General features: G+C 39.1%; 1 protein-coding gene across 2 annotated transcripts in view; it reads left to right on the top strand.

Annotated features, from left to right (window-relative positions):
- Positions 1 to 18182, top strand: part of TEAD1 (TEA domain transcription factor 1) — a 211213-nt gene that overhangs the window by 128666 nt on the left and 64365 nt on the right. The window contains exons 4-6 of one of the 2 annotated variants that reach the window (XM_045015094.1): positions 11715 to 11779; positions 14902 to 14964; positions 15054 to 15116. In XM_045015094.1, the coding sequence (XP_044871029.1) occupies positions 11715 to 11779; positions 14902 to 14964; positions 15054 to 15116 (191 nt within the window). The remainder of the gene's footprint in view (positions 1 to 11714; positions 11780 to 14901; positions 14965 to 15053; positions 15117 to 18182) is intronic. The other variant, XM_045015095.1, reaches the window with a different exon arrangement.

Below are 18182 nucleotides of genomic sequence, written 5' to 3'. Positions count from 1 at the left end.
AGGTTGCTAAGATTTCCTATCATAGTAGCAAAACCAATAATATCTCTTTAATATGTCAGATTAAGGATATGTACGTTTTATATAATCTGTTAAACATCTTGTAGCTGATCCAGATAGGTGCAAAGGGCAGGTTTGGGAATTTCTTTCTCTTTCACTGGATATTCTGAAACCTATAAATTGCCATTTGTTTTAAATGCATTTTTATGGATATAATAAAATACAGTTTATAGTATGTAGCAAACTATATAATTACAAGGTGGCAAATGAAATTCAATATAGCTTTGTTGTCGTGTTTGAATTTTAATTAAACCAGGCGAATAGTAAATTATAAATGCGTCTTTTGTTGGGACGAGTGACATTGACAAAATATTAATCTAATGAATTGTCATTTAAACAAGCTCAAACTTCTCTATACCATTCTTTGCTGTCTTTGAAATATTTATTCTGGGTGTCCTTTAAAGACCCAAAAGAAAAGAATAAAATTTGAAACCCACATGAAATAAACATTGCTTGTATGGAATATTCCATGATTTGAAAACATGCCAAGCAGAATCCAATGCATCTCATTTGTGTCACTGAAGACCTTTTTGAACCAGATGTGTTTGTGGTTACTTAAAAAAAAAAGTCTTTAAAACTGAAGCTGGGATAAATAACAAGCTATTGAGTGCAAGGCCTAATATTAAAAGGATAATTATTCCATGTATCCTGTTAGGTCATCTCCCTTTTGCTTTGTAAATTATTTTGTGTTACTGCTTAAATCTGAGATTACTAGGGTTTTGGCTATTTTTTAAATAACCAAGAACCATAAAAGGCTCTTTTCTTTAGGAACATAATTGTATTATAACTTCAATAAGTTATCAATATAAGTCCATCAACATCCAGGAGAATTGTTTATATTATTCTATTTCCTGGGCCTTGTCCTTTTCCTGTCTTGCTGGGGTACCCATTTTTACAGTACACTTTCCTAGCAGTTCATTTGCATATAATTAAACTTTAAAGGCTTATTATAATCTTATTTTTTTAAAATATAAAACTAACTCAGATGATTCTCATGACACAAACAGCACCCACCTCAAGTACGCCATGATCATAGTGTTCTCACAACTCCTTCCTATGTCTATCTCTTCCTCCTGTTGTTCCTGTATAAATGTAGGGCCACATTCTGCACATCCTTATGAGTTCACTCATGAGCTGGCTTGTGTGTCCATGGAGGGAATAAGGGTATGTAAGACATCCCATTACTTCCCTATGTTGGCAGCCTACACAGGTCACAATTTAGGGGGAAAAGCAGCCATTGATCCACTCTCCCCCATCTGCACAAGAGAGGACATGGGTAGGGGCATGGACAGAACGTTGGTTTCAGCCTTGCAATGATGAGTGAGCACAGAGGAAGGAATATTCTCTGCCAGGTATAGGTATGGTGCAGATTACGTTCCCTGTGGAACCAGGGGGAAGCAGGCCCCTATTCTGTTCCTAGGGCAGCACAACTATGCGCTGCCCCAACTCACATTGTTAAGTGCTAATCAAGCTCTAGGCATGTGATCCCATTGATTTGCAAAATGGCTTTTCAGAATCTGGCCCTTTAATTGTAAACTCCCTGGACAGGGACTCCATCTTTGTTTTGTGAAGCTCTGTATTTATGGTGCTCTTTAAATAACAAATGAAAGCGGGGAATTTAAATGATTGTATTCATCAGATAATTTGGAAATTCAAATGATCTTCCATGTAAAAGTGAAAGATCACTAGCAACTTCACCACAGGAATATAGCAAATATTTTTTTGTACAGTTCATCTATATGAAATGTGATTTGTGGCTTTGAGTGAATAATTATGTTACAACTTGGGTAACACTTAGAATATTAATAGCTTTATATTTCTGTAACTGTTGTAAATGAATTTGAAAAAATCTCTATTTGATTGGCTGTAAATATTGTCAGCTTAGAGGTTAAATTCTGTTGGAGTCACTTAGGGAAATTCATCTGAAATGCAAATATGACAGAAAAAGCAAAACAATATGGCAAAGGAATATTTGCTGACTTAAGAGCACAGGATCAACACCAATATTTTTCCAGTGATGCTAAACCTCTTGTAACTGCTAAATTGGATTTGTAGTTGAATGAAGTATCAGCTGCTGTTGGACAAGCCCATAAAGGCAGGACGGCTGGCCTTTTGTAGGCAGGGCTTAAAGGACGATTGATATGTTTTAGCACTTTTGGGATTATTGTGATTAAGAGGAAACCATTCTGAATGATAGAGAAAAGGGTGTAAAAATACACAGTCCACAGCTGGTAAGCAGCATGTGTTTGCTATGAGGGGAGGTCACGACTAGCTGATCCTGCTGGTTCTGGAGTTGATTGACAGATAAGAAAACTTGATACTATGGAGCAGGCTATTTCTTTACGAAATAGTGCTTTAGTATATAGAAACATAGCACAAAAAGTAATTAGAATCTGTGAAATTTTGTGCAGTAATTTGTCACTATTATCAAAAAACATAGTGAGCTGAATGCTTAGAAAATATATAGCTGCAAAATTCCAAATATGCTGTTAAAAATTCAAACAGAGAAAGGATTTATTTATGTCCAGTTGTATAAGAACCCTACTCAGGACTTTCAAGGTTGACTTCTGTGTTTTTGCATTTTTCATATTTTATATACGAGTGAAATAAAACCCATATTGTGATACAGTAGAAAAAACTATGCTAGATACATGGAAATGTTAAGTTAGGTGAATTTGTAAACTGTTAAGCATCTGATGAGTATGAGATATTCATGTTCGTATAATTTATGCAATACAGAAATCTTACATTAAAATAGCTGTTTTATTTTTAATAAACACCTGCCCCAGAAATGTGTCCGCTTTTTCATCTTATCTCCCTCTCCTCCACTTGGAAATTTAGCTTGTTTAGTTGATTGCTTTTTTTAAAGCGACCATCTGAATGCTCACAAATATATATTCAAATGGTTGGATCTCTGACTCTTTTTAGTGGGCCTGTACCTCTTTCAAAAATTGAGTTTAGCATACCACACAGGAAAGAACACAAGCTTGCCAACTCCTGCTGAGCGTTTTTTCAAGCCTGTGAAAAGAATGAATTATTCAGCAGTAAGCATGCTTACAGCTGGCCATTTGGGAGCTTTGATGTGCGAATCAGGCGGTTGCATGAATGCCCTTATTGTCATGTTATGTGTACACAGTGTGTGAATTATTGAAAATAGTGAGGCCTGAGCCTCATCTGGTAGAGATTACAGTGCAGGCATGCTGGGTGAAGGTCTGTAATTGAAAATCCCCAGATGCTGTTTATTTGGCCTATGTCATGTGACCTTCTGCAGTAAGCTTGTCTGAACAAAATGCTGCCTGCATAGGAAGCAGAGCCCAACCCCCTACCCTAAGCCTTCTTAAAACTCAGTATGTGGATGACTTAAACACCTGCCCTTAATATTTTTAAAAGCTTAAAATAGATTTGCCCATAACGTTTAAATAGAGGATGTCTTACTTGCGCATTTAAACTGTTTAACCAGTTCTTGACTTTTAGCGCTCTTTTATCTACAAGACACTTCTTGTTAGTTAATTTGGCTTTACAGTGTCTTTAGAAAACACCACATACACTTTTGGGCAAATGCTCCAAGAGCTTCATTTTATGCTTGCAAAATAGAGTGGAAAAGTTCAGGGCTCAATCCTGCAAAGTGCTGACTACTCATGTGAAGTGCTGAGCACCCTCAACTCCCACTGCCATCAATGAGGTGTACTCAGAATCAAGTTCTAGTAGAGCAAAACAGCAAATAGAGCCCAATCCACCTCCCACTGGAGTCAGTGGAAAAAACTCCCAGTAACTTCAGTGGTATTTGGAGCAGGCCCTCCTGCACGACAAAACAAAGAGGCCAAATCCTGCTTCCTTTATTTACATGAATTGTCCAAGTGAAGTTTGTAAGAGGTCTCGCATAAGGATTTGGCATTCCGTCCTCAGTCAAGGAAAATTCCCATTGACAACAAGATTTGGTCTAAGGCTGGGTGCTCAGAACTTTTAAAAATCAGCCCTCCTTAGGGGGTTCTGGTTGGGCAGTCAAAAATTCAGGTACTCGAAAACCACTAGATACTACTGAAAATCTTGGCCATGGTGAGAATACTGTTTTGGGTATGAAATCTTTGTAAATAAATGTTTGTAATGAGGTCCTAAACACAGAGCAATACCCATGCATGTATCTGAAATACCATTTGTTATTTGGGGAAATTAACAATATATAGTTACATAAAAAGAGGAATCTCAAGTTTGCTTATTTTTTCATTCTAATTATTTGTATTTTGCTACTGAATATGAGAACTTTTTTCATTCCCTACCCATTTTCAAGTTATTAAATGGTTTAATTTTCTATACTTAATATATTATTTATTATTAGCACACATATTTTGAAGGCAGCTATTATCGTGGGCTTTGGGTGCAATGTTTTAATTTGTGTCATTAACTTTCCAAATAAAGAGATTGCAAAACTCCACACTGCCCTGCAGCTATAAAGCTAGAGGGCACAGTTCATCCCTGCATTTCTTCCAGTTCTGCGCTGGTGTAACTCGACTGATTTCAGCATAATACTGGAATGATAGATCATGCCTAGAGAATGGAATGAAACCTGGTCTGCTAGCTTATGGGGCAGATCCACCGCTGGTACAAATTGCCATAGCTCTGTGGCAATTTACCCCAGCTGAGGATCTGCAGCTGAGTGTCCATAGTTTCAGTGTGGGTGTGTGAATTTCAACTGAATCGTGAAGTGTGAATTATGGAAAGTACTTTTTTCACAACTATTTGAAGATAAAAATATTTTGAAAACAGAATGTTGCTCCATTCGTGTGGTATATTTGTGTGTGTAAATATATGCTGCATAATAATAGTGTCTGCTAGTGCCACAATTATTAAAGAGTTTTCTTTGCATTGTATAGCATGCTTATATCAGAAAGATTTGAAAATTCTGCTTTCCCGTGGAGAATAGAAATCTCTTCAGAGTGAGTGCTGTCAACTTCCATGTAATTTAATCTTTCATTTAAATAAAAAAAGTCACTTACCCTCATGGCTGTGAAAGAAATATTTCAAATTTGTTCCAAATACAACTAATACACTGATGTCTTCCTAACTCTGCAGGGAGAAAAGTTTGATATGCTACTGTTTTCCAAGTAGTTTCTAGAATGAGTACAAAATATTGCTCTAGTTTTAAAATGTATCTTCCACTGTATCAACCAAGGGACAACTTGTAATTTTTTTTAAAACTTATTTTACAGGTGGGTCTGGAAGAAGCCTACAAACTTGAATTTTCTTTTTTAAACAAACCCACATCAAACATTCTTTAAAAAAAATGAAATTTAATCCCCCATGGTCTTGGCCCTTTCTGAGGAAGGGAGGCTTTTCCTCCAGTCTCCATATCCCTTGGAATAGGCTCAGTAAGATTCCTCTGCTCTGGAGATGTGCCTTATCTCACTGGGCACCTTCCCAAGACTGTCTGATACCTGAACCAAAAAATTCCAAGGAGGAGACTGATTCTCATAACAAAAGACAAGAAGGAATAGAACATTTCCAGTTCATGAGCGTGAGGTTTCTTTTCCACTTGGCAATCTCCATAAATATTATTTTTCAGCCGTTAGGAGAAGGGTGGAGAAAACATTACCACAAACATACTCTTCTTGGAGAAGCACATACATATCTAATCAGGGACACTTTGCAACTCCTAGGATTTCTAATATCTGGTGTAGGTGGTTCCTTGAGTCCCATTTTGTTTCAGCCTCTTGCTACTTCACAAAGACAGGGTGTGTTTTAGGAATATCCTGTCTTGCCTTTGCTTCCTTAAAATTCCCTCCATTTCCATGTTTGGTCAGTTTCTGACCCAGTCTGATTTTGGAAAAAGAGAGAATGTGTGGAGAAAACATTACCACAAACATACTCTTCTTGGAGAAGCACATACATATCTAATCAGGGACACTTTGCAACTCCTAGGATTTCTAATATCTGGTGTAGGTGGTTCCTTGAGTCCCATTTTGTTTCAGCCTCTTGCTACTTCACAAAGACAGGGTGTGTTTTAGGAATATCCTGTCTTGCCTTTGCTTCCTTAAAATTCCCTCCATTTCCATGTTTGGTCAGTTTCTGACCCAGTCTGATTTTGGAAAAAGAGAGAATGTGTTGCTTAGCAGATAACACAAAGGCCCTAAACTTTTATTTGGAGAGTTCTAGTTCCTTTCATGTGTTAGGCAATGTTTATTTTACAGGTGGAGTCTAAGAAAGGCTTAGTTAGTTAAGGCTTCTCAGATAACACTGGCTAGACTGATATTGGTATATTATTGAGACTTCTAAGGCAGAAGTATCTTCTTCCCTGATTAGACTTGGGGCTCATTTCTCCCCTGAAGGAAAACTATGGCCATTAGAAGATTTGTAAGGTCTTGGTTATCTTGTATGCTCTGTCGCTTAGGGTTTGTCTCACTACAACTGTTAGCTCACATTACTACATTCAAGTAATGGCACTCATGCAAGAATCAAGCTATCCTAACATGAGAGAGAACAACCAAACTGCGAAGCAGCACTCTAGTCACCCATGCCCCAGGATGGGCCAGCTAGCTTGAGTATTGAGCACCACTTAACTCAAGCTATCTATTTGTGTGCAGATGGGAGTCAGATTAGGGGCAATGTTTGAATATTAGCCTTGCAATATTTGGTGGGTTTTTTAAAAGCTTCAGCTCCTGTCAGGTGATTATATGACCATCACAAATTTCATTTAAAAAAAGTGTCTAGCCCTCATGGTTGAGGAGAAAAGCTTGAAAACATGACCACTAAATGGTCAAACCAACTTTGACTTAAAAATCATGACAATTTTTTAAAAAATCTTATTTTTTAATACTTGAGTGTGGCAGTATTAGATCAGAGGAGAATTATGTACAGATCATAACAGTGTTTTAAATGAAATAATAGAAATGCCTAAAATTTCTTTCAGGTGAATTACTGCATCTCAGCTTCAACAATTTGGATAATATTGAGGGGGTTGTGATTCTAAATACCACAATGAATGTATAATTTGTGTGTATTAAGAAGTGTTATTGTTCATGCTTATTGATTAGTGAAATTTTCCTCAGGGCAGGTGGCAGCTTGGGCTCAATCAGCTCTGCTCAGTTCATGTTCAGTGGCTCTAAGCTGTCTTTCCGTTCCCCTTTACCCTGACTCTGACCAAGGACAAAAATGTGGTGATAGTTTAGAATGGGGGAATGACTTGGGGTGCTGGTGAATTTAGGCCAGATGAATAGATTTAGTTCTTGAGCTGGTATGTGTTGGGTAAAATTTTCAACCCCTAGATAACCAGCACCATTTTCATTCTAAACTCCATTTTCAAGGCAATGCCTAATCTTAATATAAAACTCACTCTAGATAAGTAATCTTCCAGAGTATCAGCAAAGGGCCACTTTTTAAATATATTTACACACAGTGGTACAAATATATATTCTGAAGTTGTTTATCAGCTCCTTCCTCAAGTGTGACTTAGGCCAACTGCCATGATCTCATGAGGACTACTTCATTGGCTAAGGATTGATGAGAGCACTCTACCCCCACACCAAGCCTGTCATGAATGCAAAATGTGGGGCTATAGAGCTGATGATGCTGCCTTTACACTAAGGATTTTCTTACATGATGGGAATCACCAGCTTTCCCTCTAAGGCAACTTTTTATACCTTGTTGCATTGAAGAACTGGGCCTGAGTATTTTATTCATGTATTTATTGAAAGATGTATAAGTGGCTCCCATTGCTTCCACAGCAGGCCACCTCCTCTAGTTTAAGCAAAAGGTGCACTTAAATTAAGTAAAATTTCCTCACAGCTTGCCACACTGAAGAACACATCAACTCTGTTAAGTCCTGGCCAAACAGATAAACCATACACGGCTCCCTGAAGTTTGCCAGGTTCCAGAGCCTTTGCACTGTTCAAGTTCCCTAATTAAAGACAGTGATAATCCTTCACCCTCCTTGTTCTCTTTTCATTTCTCAGCAGTTTTTCACTCACTGTATTACCCTAATACATATTAAAGGGACAATGTGGATGTGTAGGGGTACAAAACCATTGTGGGAAGGTTGCTTGAAGCTGCTGACCTGGTGTATCTGCAATATAGTGTGTTGAAGACATTGTTTTATTTGGGTTTTCCCTGCCCTTTCCCATTGCTCAGGCCTCAGTCTCTTGACCATTCACCCACCTTTTACTTCTAGATGATCGTTTCCCTGTTTTACCACGTTAGTGCTGTTTTCTCCATGAATTGTGGCTTCAAAGCAAAACTAGACCATTTTCCTTCCCTGGCTGACAATCATGGAACAGTTGTGCAGTTAGCTCTGTTATTTGGAGTATCTGGTGTTATCTAAGGTCGTGGGATGCTGCTACAGAAACCAAATATCATCCTCCATGTTGGAAGGCGGGGCTCTGGGTTGCAGAAAGCAGGCTGCAGTCAGCTCTAGGCTCTGGGTAGTATTATATAATGTTTAAATAAAAATAATGTAGCTGTTTAAAAAAAAAAAGCTGTCCATATCTCCTACATAGGGAGAGCAACACAGAGGAGATGTTTTGGGCTCTGAATGACAGAACTATTAGCAGGACTTTTACTCTTTTGCTAACTTGCTCAGTAATATAAGATGTGTGAAGACTACTAGATTGACAAGGACTATCCATTTTGTTGTATCGTATAAGTGCTGCTACTCTTGATTTTGTTGCAATTTGATTGTGTAGGTAGTGTAACATTTAAAATCTCCTTCCAGAATTTTTAATTTAATAATATTTAATTAATTTTTAATTTATATTTTGGCTAACACCAAAGAATACTTGAGAATTACTCAGGATAATAGGACAGGGCTATTGTTCCCTGAAAATAGGTTGTACCGTCCTGACATAGTGCGTTGCAGAATTGCTGTCAGGGATCTGTTTTCAGCCTGCCTAATGATGAGATTTTGCATCTAATTAGACAGCTAACTGCTCATTTGGCTGATTTTGTGTATGCAGATTTAGGCTATTGTGTAACTATTTGCACGTATAAAATTTGGTTTTTGAAGTTTGGCCTTAAATGTCCTGTAATGTAGTCACTAACTTTGCATCACCACCGTAATTACTTATTCCAGATAGCTCTGACATGTAGTCCAGGCCCAAACTGAAGGGGAGCAAAGGGAGTGCAGATCCACTTTTCACATTCATCTATCTATGCACAGAGAATATGAATAAACTACAAAAGGGACGGGAGTGTTCCACTGCTGGAGGTGACACTTTCCAGAAAAGATGTAAAATTAGGTTTAGAGTGGAAGGTGGTGGGGGAAGGCAGCAGCGGGGGGGGAGCCTAGTTTAAATAATTGTGTTATGTGTAGGCCCTCCCAGAGAGGATGGGCAAAAGGAGCAGTTTCCCCTAAACCAGTGGTCCCCAACGCGGTGCCCGTGGGCGCCATGGTGCCCGTGGGGGCATCTTAATGCGCCTGCTTCCTGGACCCCGGGAGAGCACCCGCCGAAATGCCGCCGAATTTCAGCGGCATTTCGGCGGGAACGCCTCTCGATGATGACGCTTGTCGCCAACAAGTGATGTCATCGAGAGGCGTCACCTCCGAATTTCGGCGGGGATGCCTCTTGATGATGCCGCTTGCCGTCGACAAGTGACGTCATTGAGAGGCGTCACTCTCGAATTTCGGCGGGGACGTCTCTCGATGACATCGCTTGTCGATGGCAAGCGACGTCATCGAGAAGCGTCGCCGCCGAAATTCGGCAGCATTTCGGCGGGTGCTCCACCGCCTCAGTGGTCCTTCGTCTGGCGCCTGCCAGACGAAAAGGTTGGGGACCACTGCCCTAGACTCACTATTTGAGAGGGCCCCCAAGCCCATGGAATTTGAGTAAGTGGGCTTGTGACCTAGGCCAGGGGGTCACAGAGCCATTCAAATTTGGCTCAGCCGAACCCCATGCACCAAGTCACAACATCACTCACTCGAGTTTGGCCTGGCTGCCCACCCCCCATCATGAGTGGCGCTGTGATCCCATGTGCCAGGTTGCAACACCTATGTGGAACCAGGCCCAGCCCCTCAGGCCTGTAGCTGAGTGTGGGGCAGGCTGTCTTTCCAACATGCCTCCCTCCCCACCAGCCTTCCCTCAGTGTTTTTGCACTGATAATTTTTTGGTTTGGGTGATTTAGTTTTAGATTTTACCCTGGCCCAAAAAACTTGTGTGTGGCCCTGGTTACATGCTCCATTTAACAGGTGCCTCTTCCAATGTAGGTTCCTTATTTAAAAATGTCTGTATCTGCCCCCACAACAGCAAACCAGTACAAATTTGGATATCTGTCTGATATGGACATAACAACTAACTGCACCTTCTAGTCAGACACCCTGCTAGCTAACTTCAAAGTGACCCAGTGGGTGGTGAGACTAATACCTTAGTCTTCAACCTGCAATTAAAAAAACCCTCTTAACTTAAGTCCTCTCATTCTCACTGGTACCTTGCTTACTTTACCTTGTGTTTAACACAAACATGACTCTAAATTAGCATAACATTTGTTCAACATGGTGAGAATAATACAGATCATGTGGAGATTATATTATATAATATAAAGTGAAAATGAATAGGACATCATAGAAACTTCATTAACCTTGATGTCAGTAATGTTTATGAGGGAGATTTTTAAAGAAAATTTTAGTTGCATTAAACACCATGCTTTCTGGCTGAGAAAGCAGACCAACTTTAGACTTTGAAATCCTGTGTTCAAAGAGTATGTTTAAAACTGAACTAGAGTTTTAAAATAAGTAAGTGTGCTTATAGTCCTCTATTAAGCAAGTTATTTAAGCAGGTCAATGCAAGAACTTGTTTGCTTAAAGTTAAGTATGTGCCTAAGTACCTTGCTGAATCAGGATCGGCGCTTCTTTCATTGGAGGATCTCAAAGCACTTTTACAAAGTAATTATCCAATCATCTCAAAACCTCAGCAAGGTGGATATATTTTCTGAGCCTCATTTTAAACATGGGAAACAGACACAGAGTAGTTAAGGCCAAAATGCTCGCACCAGAATTCCAAAGGTAGGAGACCTAAAGATAGGGTGACCAGATGTCCCGATTTTATAGGGACAGTCCCGATTTTTGGGTCTTTTTCTTATACAGTCTCCTATTACCCCCCACCCCCGTCCCAATTTTTCACATTTGCTGACTGGTCACCCTAACTAAAGAAGAGACCAGATTTTCAGCTTGGAAGTTGTAGCGGCATTAGATCCTCTGGAAATCATCTGCTCCTTTAGATGTCCAAGTTTATAAACTCGCATTTGGAAATTTTGGCCTGTGTGTCTGTCTAAAGTCACAGAGCAGAACTTGAGAAATCCACAGCAAGCGGCCACCCTCTCTTAAAACAGTGGGAATCAAGGATTACAGCCACTAAGGAGCTGCACAGTCACTGGGACATGTGTCTTCAACTTTTCACTGTCTAGTTGAGGTTTCCATTAATGTGTTTGCAGGACTCAAGTAGGATTATATTTTATTTATATACATATACCTTGTTTGTTATATACATATACCTTGTCTGTAATGTTCTATTAAGGAAAGAAAAGTAAATGATAAAAATATTGATGAATGCCACTTCTATAAATGAAAATCAGATTATATAAAATTCAGACTATCCTCACATTTGTAGATCTTATATTTTTAAATCATGCTGTTTGATAGCTCCATTTACAGAATTGTAAATTCTTCTTCATTTCAGGTAGGAATGAATTGATAGCCAGATACATCAAACTTAGAACAGGGAAGACACGGACCAGGAAACAGGTAAAACAACCCAATTGGAAAGTGTGCATGTCAGCGAATGACAAAATGTGGCATTTTTGGCTGCAGTGACTATCAGTGATTCAGCCCTGTTGAGATAATGCATTGATTTCACTGTTATGATTAAGTATGTGCTTTTTAAAAATTCATTGTTTGATCTGTTCATCATTTCAGTGACCATTTATTGGGCACATTCCATATTAATCTCTCTACATATGTAGCTATTACCTCTTAGTGAAAAGAGCATTTCAGAAGTCAAACTAACATAAGCCATATTCATTCTTGCATCATTTGCATATAAAGAAAATATAGAATTTAACCATTGTTTTCATATGGTGAATAATGGAACAATTAAATGTCTGGCCACTTCACCTAAACAAGAAAGTTACTAGCTGTGGATATGAAAAATAATAAATAATGAGTATTCAGAGGACTCGTTCTACTCATGCTCCCTATTCATGGTCAGTGGGTGAAATAGAGTTGTTTCCATAAGAGCTATGGGTGCTGTTGTTCTGTAACCACAATAAGATTTTGTTCATAAGTAAGTCAGCATAAACCTCTACCAGTCTTTAATCTTTTTCAGAAGATTATCACATATCAGTTAAGTTATCACATATGACTAGATCCTTTAATTGTTATAGTCACAGTGATTAGCCATCTCACAAATGCCCACATAACCTTTGTGTAGTTTGTGTTGAAGTTACTAAACTGGTTCACTAGTGTAAAAAGTTTGCAAATGACACCGTCCCTTTCCTTCTTTAGCTTTGAGCACGAGCTTCCAGGTCTCCTTATTAGTGTGTGTTATGGGGGAATGGGGAGAAGGGGGAGAGGCTTTTATTCAGGCACGCAATGAGTGTTTTGACTGTGGTGAAAAGTAATGCTGAGTCAGCACAAACGAAGATGGCCTGCTGCCAATGCTCGTATTTAAAGCACATTGAATTGGGTGACATTTTCCCCCGGGTGATGTTCTTTGTCAATTAGGAAGCAATATAAAGTACAAGGGATGAAAAAAAGCCATGAGGAAGGAGAGAAACTGCAATTCCTAGAGATGGAACAAACACCACATTGACAAAGAAATCCATAGCAAAGGACGAAAGCTCCAAGTTCTCTTCTGTTATACCTGGACAACCCCCATGAACTTGGGGGTGCACAGGTGCAGCTCAGAGCACATTACAACTCAGTGGTTTCAAGTACATGACCAAATCCTCAGCCAGGGTAAATCAGCCCAGCTCTATGTAAATCAATAGAGAAATCTCCCACCCCCACCCCATATATAAATAAAATACATCATGAATATTTTGACGCACTACTTTTGAGAATCTCTCAACAAATTAAAATTAAAAATTGAAATTGCAGAATTGTGCATACCATGTAACCTTTGACACCATTATCTTGCGAAACTGAAAACAAAAATTACCATTGTGAAAATTATGTATGTATGTTGAATTATCAACTTGCTTACTAGTCTGAATAACTACAGACTCTTGTTCCTGAGCTGCTTCATTAAGAAGCCTAGTAAAGTTGGCCCTCAGGGATCAGAATTTGTTTACATATTACAATACGTTTTTTCCCGTAACAAACGTGTTGCTTTAAGGTACCACAACAAAAGGATTTTTCTGAGTGATGATAGTAATATTTCCTTTCCCCCTCCTTTTATCTATCAGGTCTATTTAGCTTCAAACCTGTTCAGGGATAGGAGCTGTCTCTTACTATGTGTATGTACAGCACCCAACACATTAGGGCCCCTGATCTTAGTTCAGGTCTCTAGGTGCTACGCTAATATAAATAATATGGTGGTAGAGAAGTTTCTCTAGCAATTTTTGTTATTGTTGCAGTTTAGAGAAAATCATATTGGGGCCTGCAGGGGGCTGAGCAACACCTGGAGTTTCTAAGTGCCCTCAGCTTCTGTTTAGATTGGTTGCTCTGTAGCGTGGCAGGATTTAAAAGAATACCTGGGTTCAAAAAATAACTAGATAAGTTCATGGAGAATAGGTCCAGCAATGGCTATTAGCCAAGATGGTCAGCCCCATCCTCCGGTGTCCCTAAACTTCTGACTGCCAGAAACTGGGACTGGATGACAGGGGATGGATCACTCGGTAATTGCTCTGTTCTGTTCATTCCCACTGAAGCATCTGGCACTGGCCATTGTTGGAAGACAGGATACCGAGCGGGAGGGATCATTAGCCTGACTCAGCCTGGCCGTTCTTACGTTGTTATGCTTTAACCCATCATCGCAACGGATTTTAATACATATGAATGCAAAACATGAATGCAAAACATGCCCCCCAATCCCTCCCTCATCAGTCAGGCAAAACTTTCAGTACAATTGATCCAGTATGGGACTGGGTCTCATGCTTGCACATATTTTTCACTGACATAGTGCATGTAAAGACAGTGGCCACATTCAGACCTGGTATAAATTGACTTCAAAGGAGTTGCCTGCACTTATTATCAATGTGGTAGAAGCATGACCGATATTCATATTATAAAGAACTGCAGCATTATTTCATGTTTCTTTAAGACCTATAGTATGTCAATATTTTATCAGTTATTAACAAATGTAGCACTATTAATGAGCTCAAAACACAGCCTTGGTGTAATCATTTGAAGTCATAGAACACGATAAATTATTGTTACTATTTCTTGATGCTTTGTCAAATAAAGTCTCTCGTTCAATGCTTAATGCTACAAGGGCCTGATTCTGCAAACCCTACGAATATGGTTAGTCTTATTCATGCAAGAAGTCCAGTTGACTCTTTGCATGAGTAAGGACTCTTTGGCTGTCTATAGGGGTCGTAGGATTTGTAACAAAAGAGCAAGTGGTCCACACCTAATTGGTTCTCTCCTGTAAAAGACTATATAACTTGATAGATTAAACTTTTTTCTCCTTAGTCACGTCACTGCAGTGATGGCCTGTGTTATTAAGGCTTGGTGCTAAGAGCTAGGCATCTGGCTGGGAATGTAGTATCTTTAACAGCAGAGCTTACTGAAGATGCAAATAACTTCCCCCCACAAAAAAAAGTAATTTAAAAAGATATTTTAAATTTGATTTCCTTTTTGTTTTTCTTTTTCTTTTCTTTTTTCTTTTCTTCTCTCTTTTTTTTTTATAAATCTGAACAATGTAGGTGTCTAGTCACATACAGGTCTTAGCAAGAAAGAAAGTTCGAGAAATTCAAGCCGCCATTAAGGTACGTTTGGCTTGCCCAGTTGTAGGGGGCTTTTCATCTCCATGGTTACAGGCTTTTCCTTTGTTTTCCTCCCTTCCCCTACCCTGCAGGTGTCTAGTCACATTCAGGTTCTTGCCAGAAGGAAATCTCGTGATTTTCATTCCAAGCTGAAGGTATGCGCTTTTCTGCTTTTGGGCTTGTGGTTGCTATGCGTTTCATTTCCTGTTTTCCATGGTGATTGGTGAATGCCTGGTGCTGTGATTCTTGTAACCTAGTTTTCTTGCATGTGGTAGCTGTTTACATTTCTTTGTGTTTAATCTCTGATTTCTGCACTAGCATCCATATTAAAAATTTTAACACTCTCCAGATACAAAGTGAGCTACTCTTTGTAACTACTCAGCACGTAAACATGATTGTTTTTAACCTGTTAGTTTTTTAACAGCTTAGTACTAGATTGTTAGTGTATTTAAATAAAAGAAGGGGGTTTTTTTTGTTTTTTCTTTTGTACACTTGTACACAAAAAACATTTCCACAGCGGTAATTGGGATTGTGATGCTTCTTTTCTATTCCAAAATGCTTTTAATCTGTGCTTTTGAAATGCTTTCAAGAATACTTAAAAATAGATTATTTACTCTAAGTGCCAGACAGTATAGTTTTTAGGATTGCTTTAGAAACTGCAAGCTGAAATTTCCACAGTACAGTCTAATATAACTTTAAATTAACTACTGTACATGATTCCCCGAAGATATATTCCTTTCAAAGTAAAATATTTACATTTATCTTAGTTAATCTTTGGAGATTCTCAATCAGCATCATGTTGGGGGAATATTAATATGTTTGTTTAATCTGACTTAATGGAATTGTACATGTCCCCATTTTTCCATGAAAGATCTACCAAAACTAAAAGGAATCTCTTGGAAATTATTAATAAAGGTCTTTGCACATTTTCCAAGGGAGATCTTATGTTACTTTAAAGTTGTCTGACATTACTTAGAAATGCAAGTAGGTTTTAGTTTTTTATTTTTTTTTGTTTATAAAAAGCAAAGAAACTTGTAAATCTTTTATTTCCCCCTTTCCTCCCCATTCTTTTTGCTGAGTTGTTGTGGGTTGTCCCCCCACCCCGGGCTATGAATGAGAACAAATCATGTTTTTGTTCTAGCTGAAAAGCAAAATATTTCAGAAAGTAATTTCACAATACAAAGTGGTGAGTGCTGGGGAAGCTTACCACAATCTTGAAACTGCAATATGTAAATAACAGACTGGCTTTATAACAGGCCTACTTGATAGAAGCATTTGGTTTTCAGTGTGCAGTGGGCAGCATGCTGGCAAGCTTGTATGGCTGTGGTGGCTGGCTTTTTAGCTGCACTGGCTAAGCAGTTGGGGTTGATGAAGAACTAAGGCAACTTAAACATACTGCTTTTTAACCATGGGTGCAATAATACAGAGAAATGTAGCAATTTAGGCCAAAATGATCAAAACTGAGTGCTTAAAGTTAGGTATCTAAACCCATATCTAAGCATCTAAATAAGTGGCCTGATTTTCAGAGGTGCTGAGCACCTGAAGCTCTCATTGACATAGATAGGAGCTGTGAATGCTCAGCAGTTTAAAAATCAGAAAACTTAGCTCTGTATTTAGGTATTTAAATAAGAACCTAACTAAAAAATTGGCCATAGTGTTTGGAAAACTTGAAAACATATTTTTGTCCATACCCTAAAGCAGTGGTCTCCAATCACGCACCCCTATCAGTAAAAAAATTTTTTGAGCACACACCCTCTTCCGCGCACCCCGAAGGATCCTCTTGCGCACCCCACTTTGGAGACCACTGCCCTAAAGTACCATCAAATATGAAAAGACACTATTTTTAAAACAAAAATATTCTTTATTACTGCACCTGCTTTTCGATTCCTACTGAAGCTGTTCACAGAGCAAGGCAAAAAACTAAACTCCAATGATACTTAAAAGTTCCCTTTCCTAGTTACCTTTCTGTAGGCACTTACCATAAATTGAGCTCAAAAAAGTATCCTGCTAAGACTGTTGGTTTTAAGGAGCTGTGTAAAGAAGGAACAGTCTGCTAGTACAACAATGTATTGTGTAATGGTTTCTTTAATTCCTACACTCTCAGATCCATCAGTGCAGATTGATGGATTGCAGCTCTACCTCAGCTGAGTAACAAGCAACGGACTAGTGAAAATTAGGCCACCCTTCTGGTGCTAAGAATTCCCGCCACACTCAGGTCTCACTATCCCTGCAGCTCTACAGAAGACATTCACTTCAAGTCTGTGGAAGAATTACACAGCAAGGATGGAGAAAGGAATTTTTTAAAAGGGCAATTTCAATTTTCACAAGCCCTGTGAAAGGGGCAGCAAAAGGAAGGAAATGTGTCCCTGAGAGGCACAGTTCCCTGCACTCTCTGTTTGCTCCATGGTGGAGGAATTAACCAATACCAGCAGCCAATTGTGACCAGCCCCCTCTTACTAACACATGCAGGATCAGGTATGCTTGCCAGCACATTGAGGGGAAGGGGCAATGCCAAGACTCTGCCTATTTCCCCACCTAACTGCCTCAAGGGAAGTATTTATACTGTACTCAGAATACTGTCCTTATATGACTGGCTTTTAGGAGGAAGTGACACAATTTGACACCTCTCTTCAAATTCCTTGTTCAGAAGAGTGTCCAGCACATTGAAAGGAAGGAAGAGGGAGAGGGGCGAAGCCCAGACTCTGCCCAAGCAGATGGTCCCTCACTGCCATCTTGTTGCACTTGGCATTTCTGTGTCTGTTACCTGGCTCCTGCTCTACCTGCACAATCATCTCTTGACAAATTAGAGCTGCCAGTTCCTCCTCTCCCCCGCCACCACAATGGAGGAGCTGAAATTTTTAAAAGAAGATGATACAATTTCAGTGAGGAACACATCTACTGCTCTACCTCCTCATGCAGCTGAAACCACTCACTCAGAAAAGGAAGAAACCGATTATTTTGGACCTTAGAAGAAACTTCAACCCTCTAGATAATTTGTATTAGTGGAATTACCTGATTTATGGAACAACTAAAATTTCTATATCTAACCACCCATGCTTCCCAACATATGCTGAAAATTACCTTAGGGAAACGTTATTTGTTTGGGGTGGAAGAAGGATTGGATACTTCTTGGCATCCCTGATTTTACATTTGATTGTCCATGCTACAGTAAAGACCAGTTACTTGTATTTTGCTATAACCAGATCATCATGTGTAATATC

This window comes from Mauremys mutica, chromosome 4 (assembly GCF_020497125.1).
Source record: "Mauremys mutica isolate MM-2020 ecotype Southern chromosome 4, ASM2049712v1, whole genome shotgun sequence".
Lineage (NCBI taxonomy): Eukaryota > Metazoa > Chordata > Testudines > Geoemydidae > Mauremys > Mauremys mutica.
The sequence above is the reverse complement of the archived record's forward strand: the minus strand, read 5'-3'. Positions and strand labels throughout refer to the sequence as shown.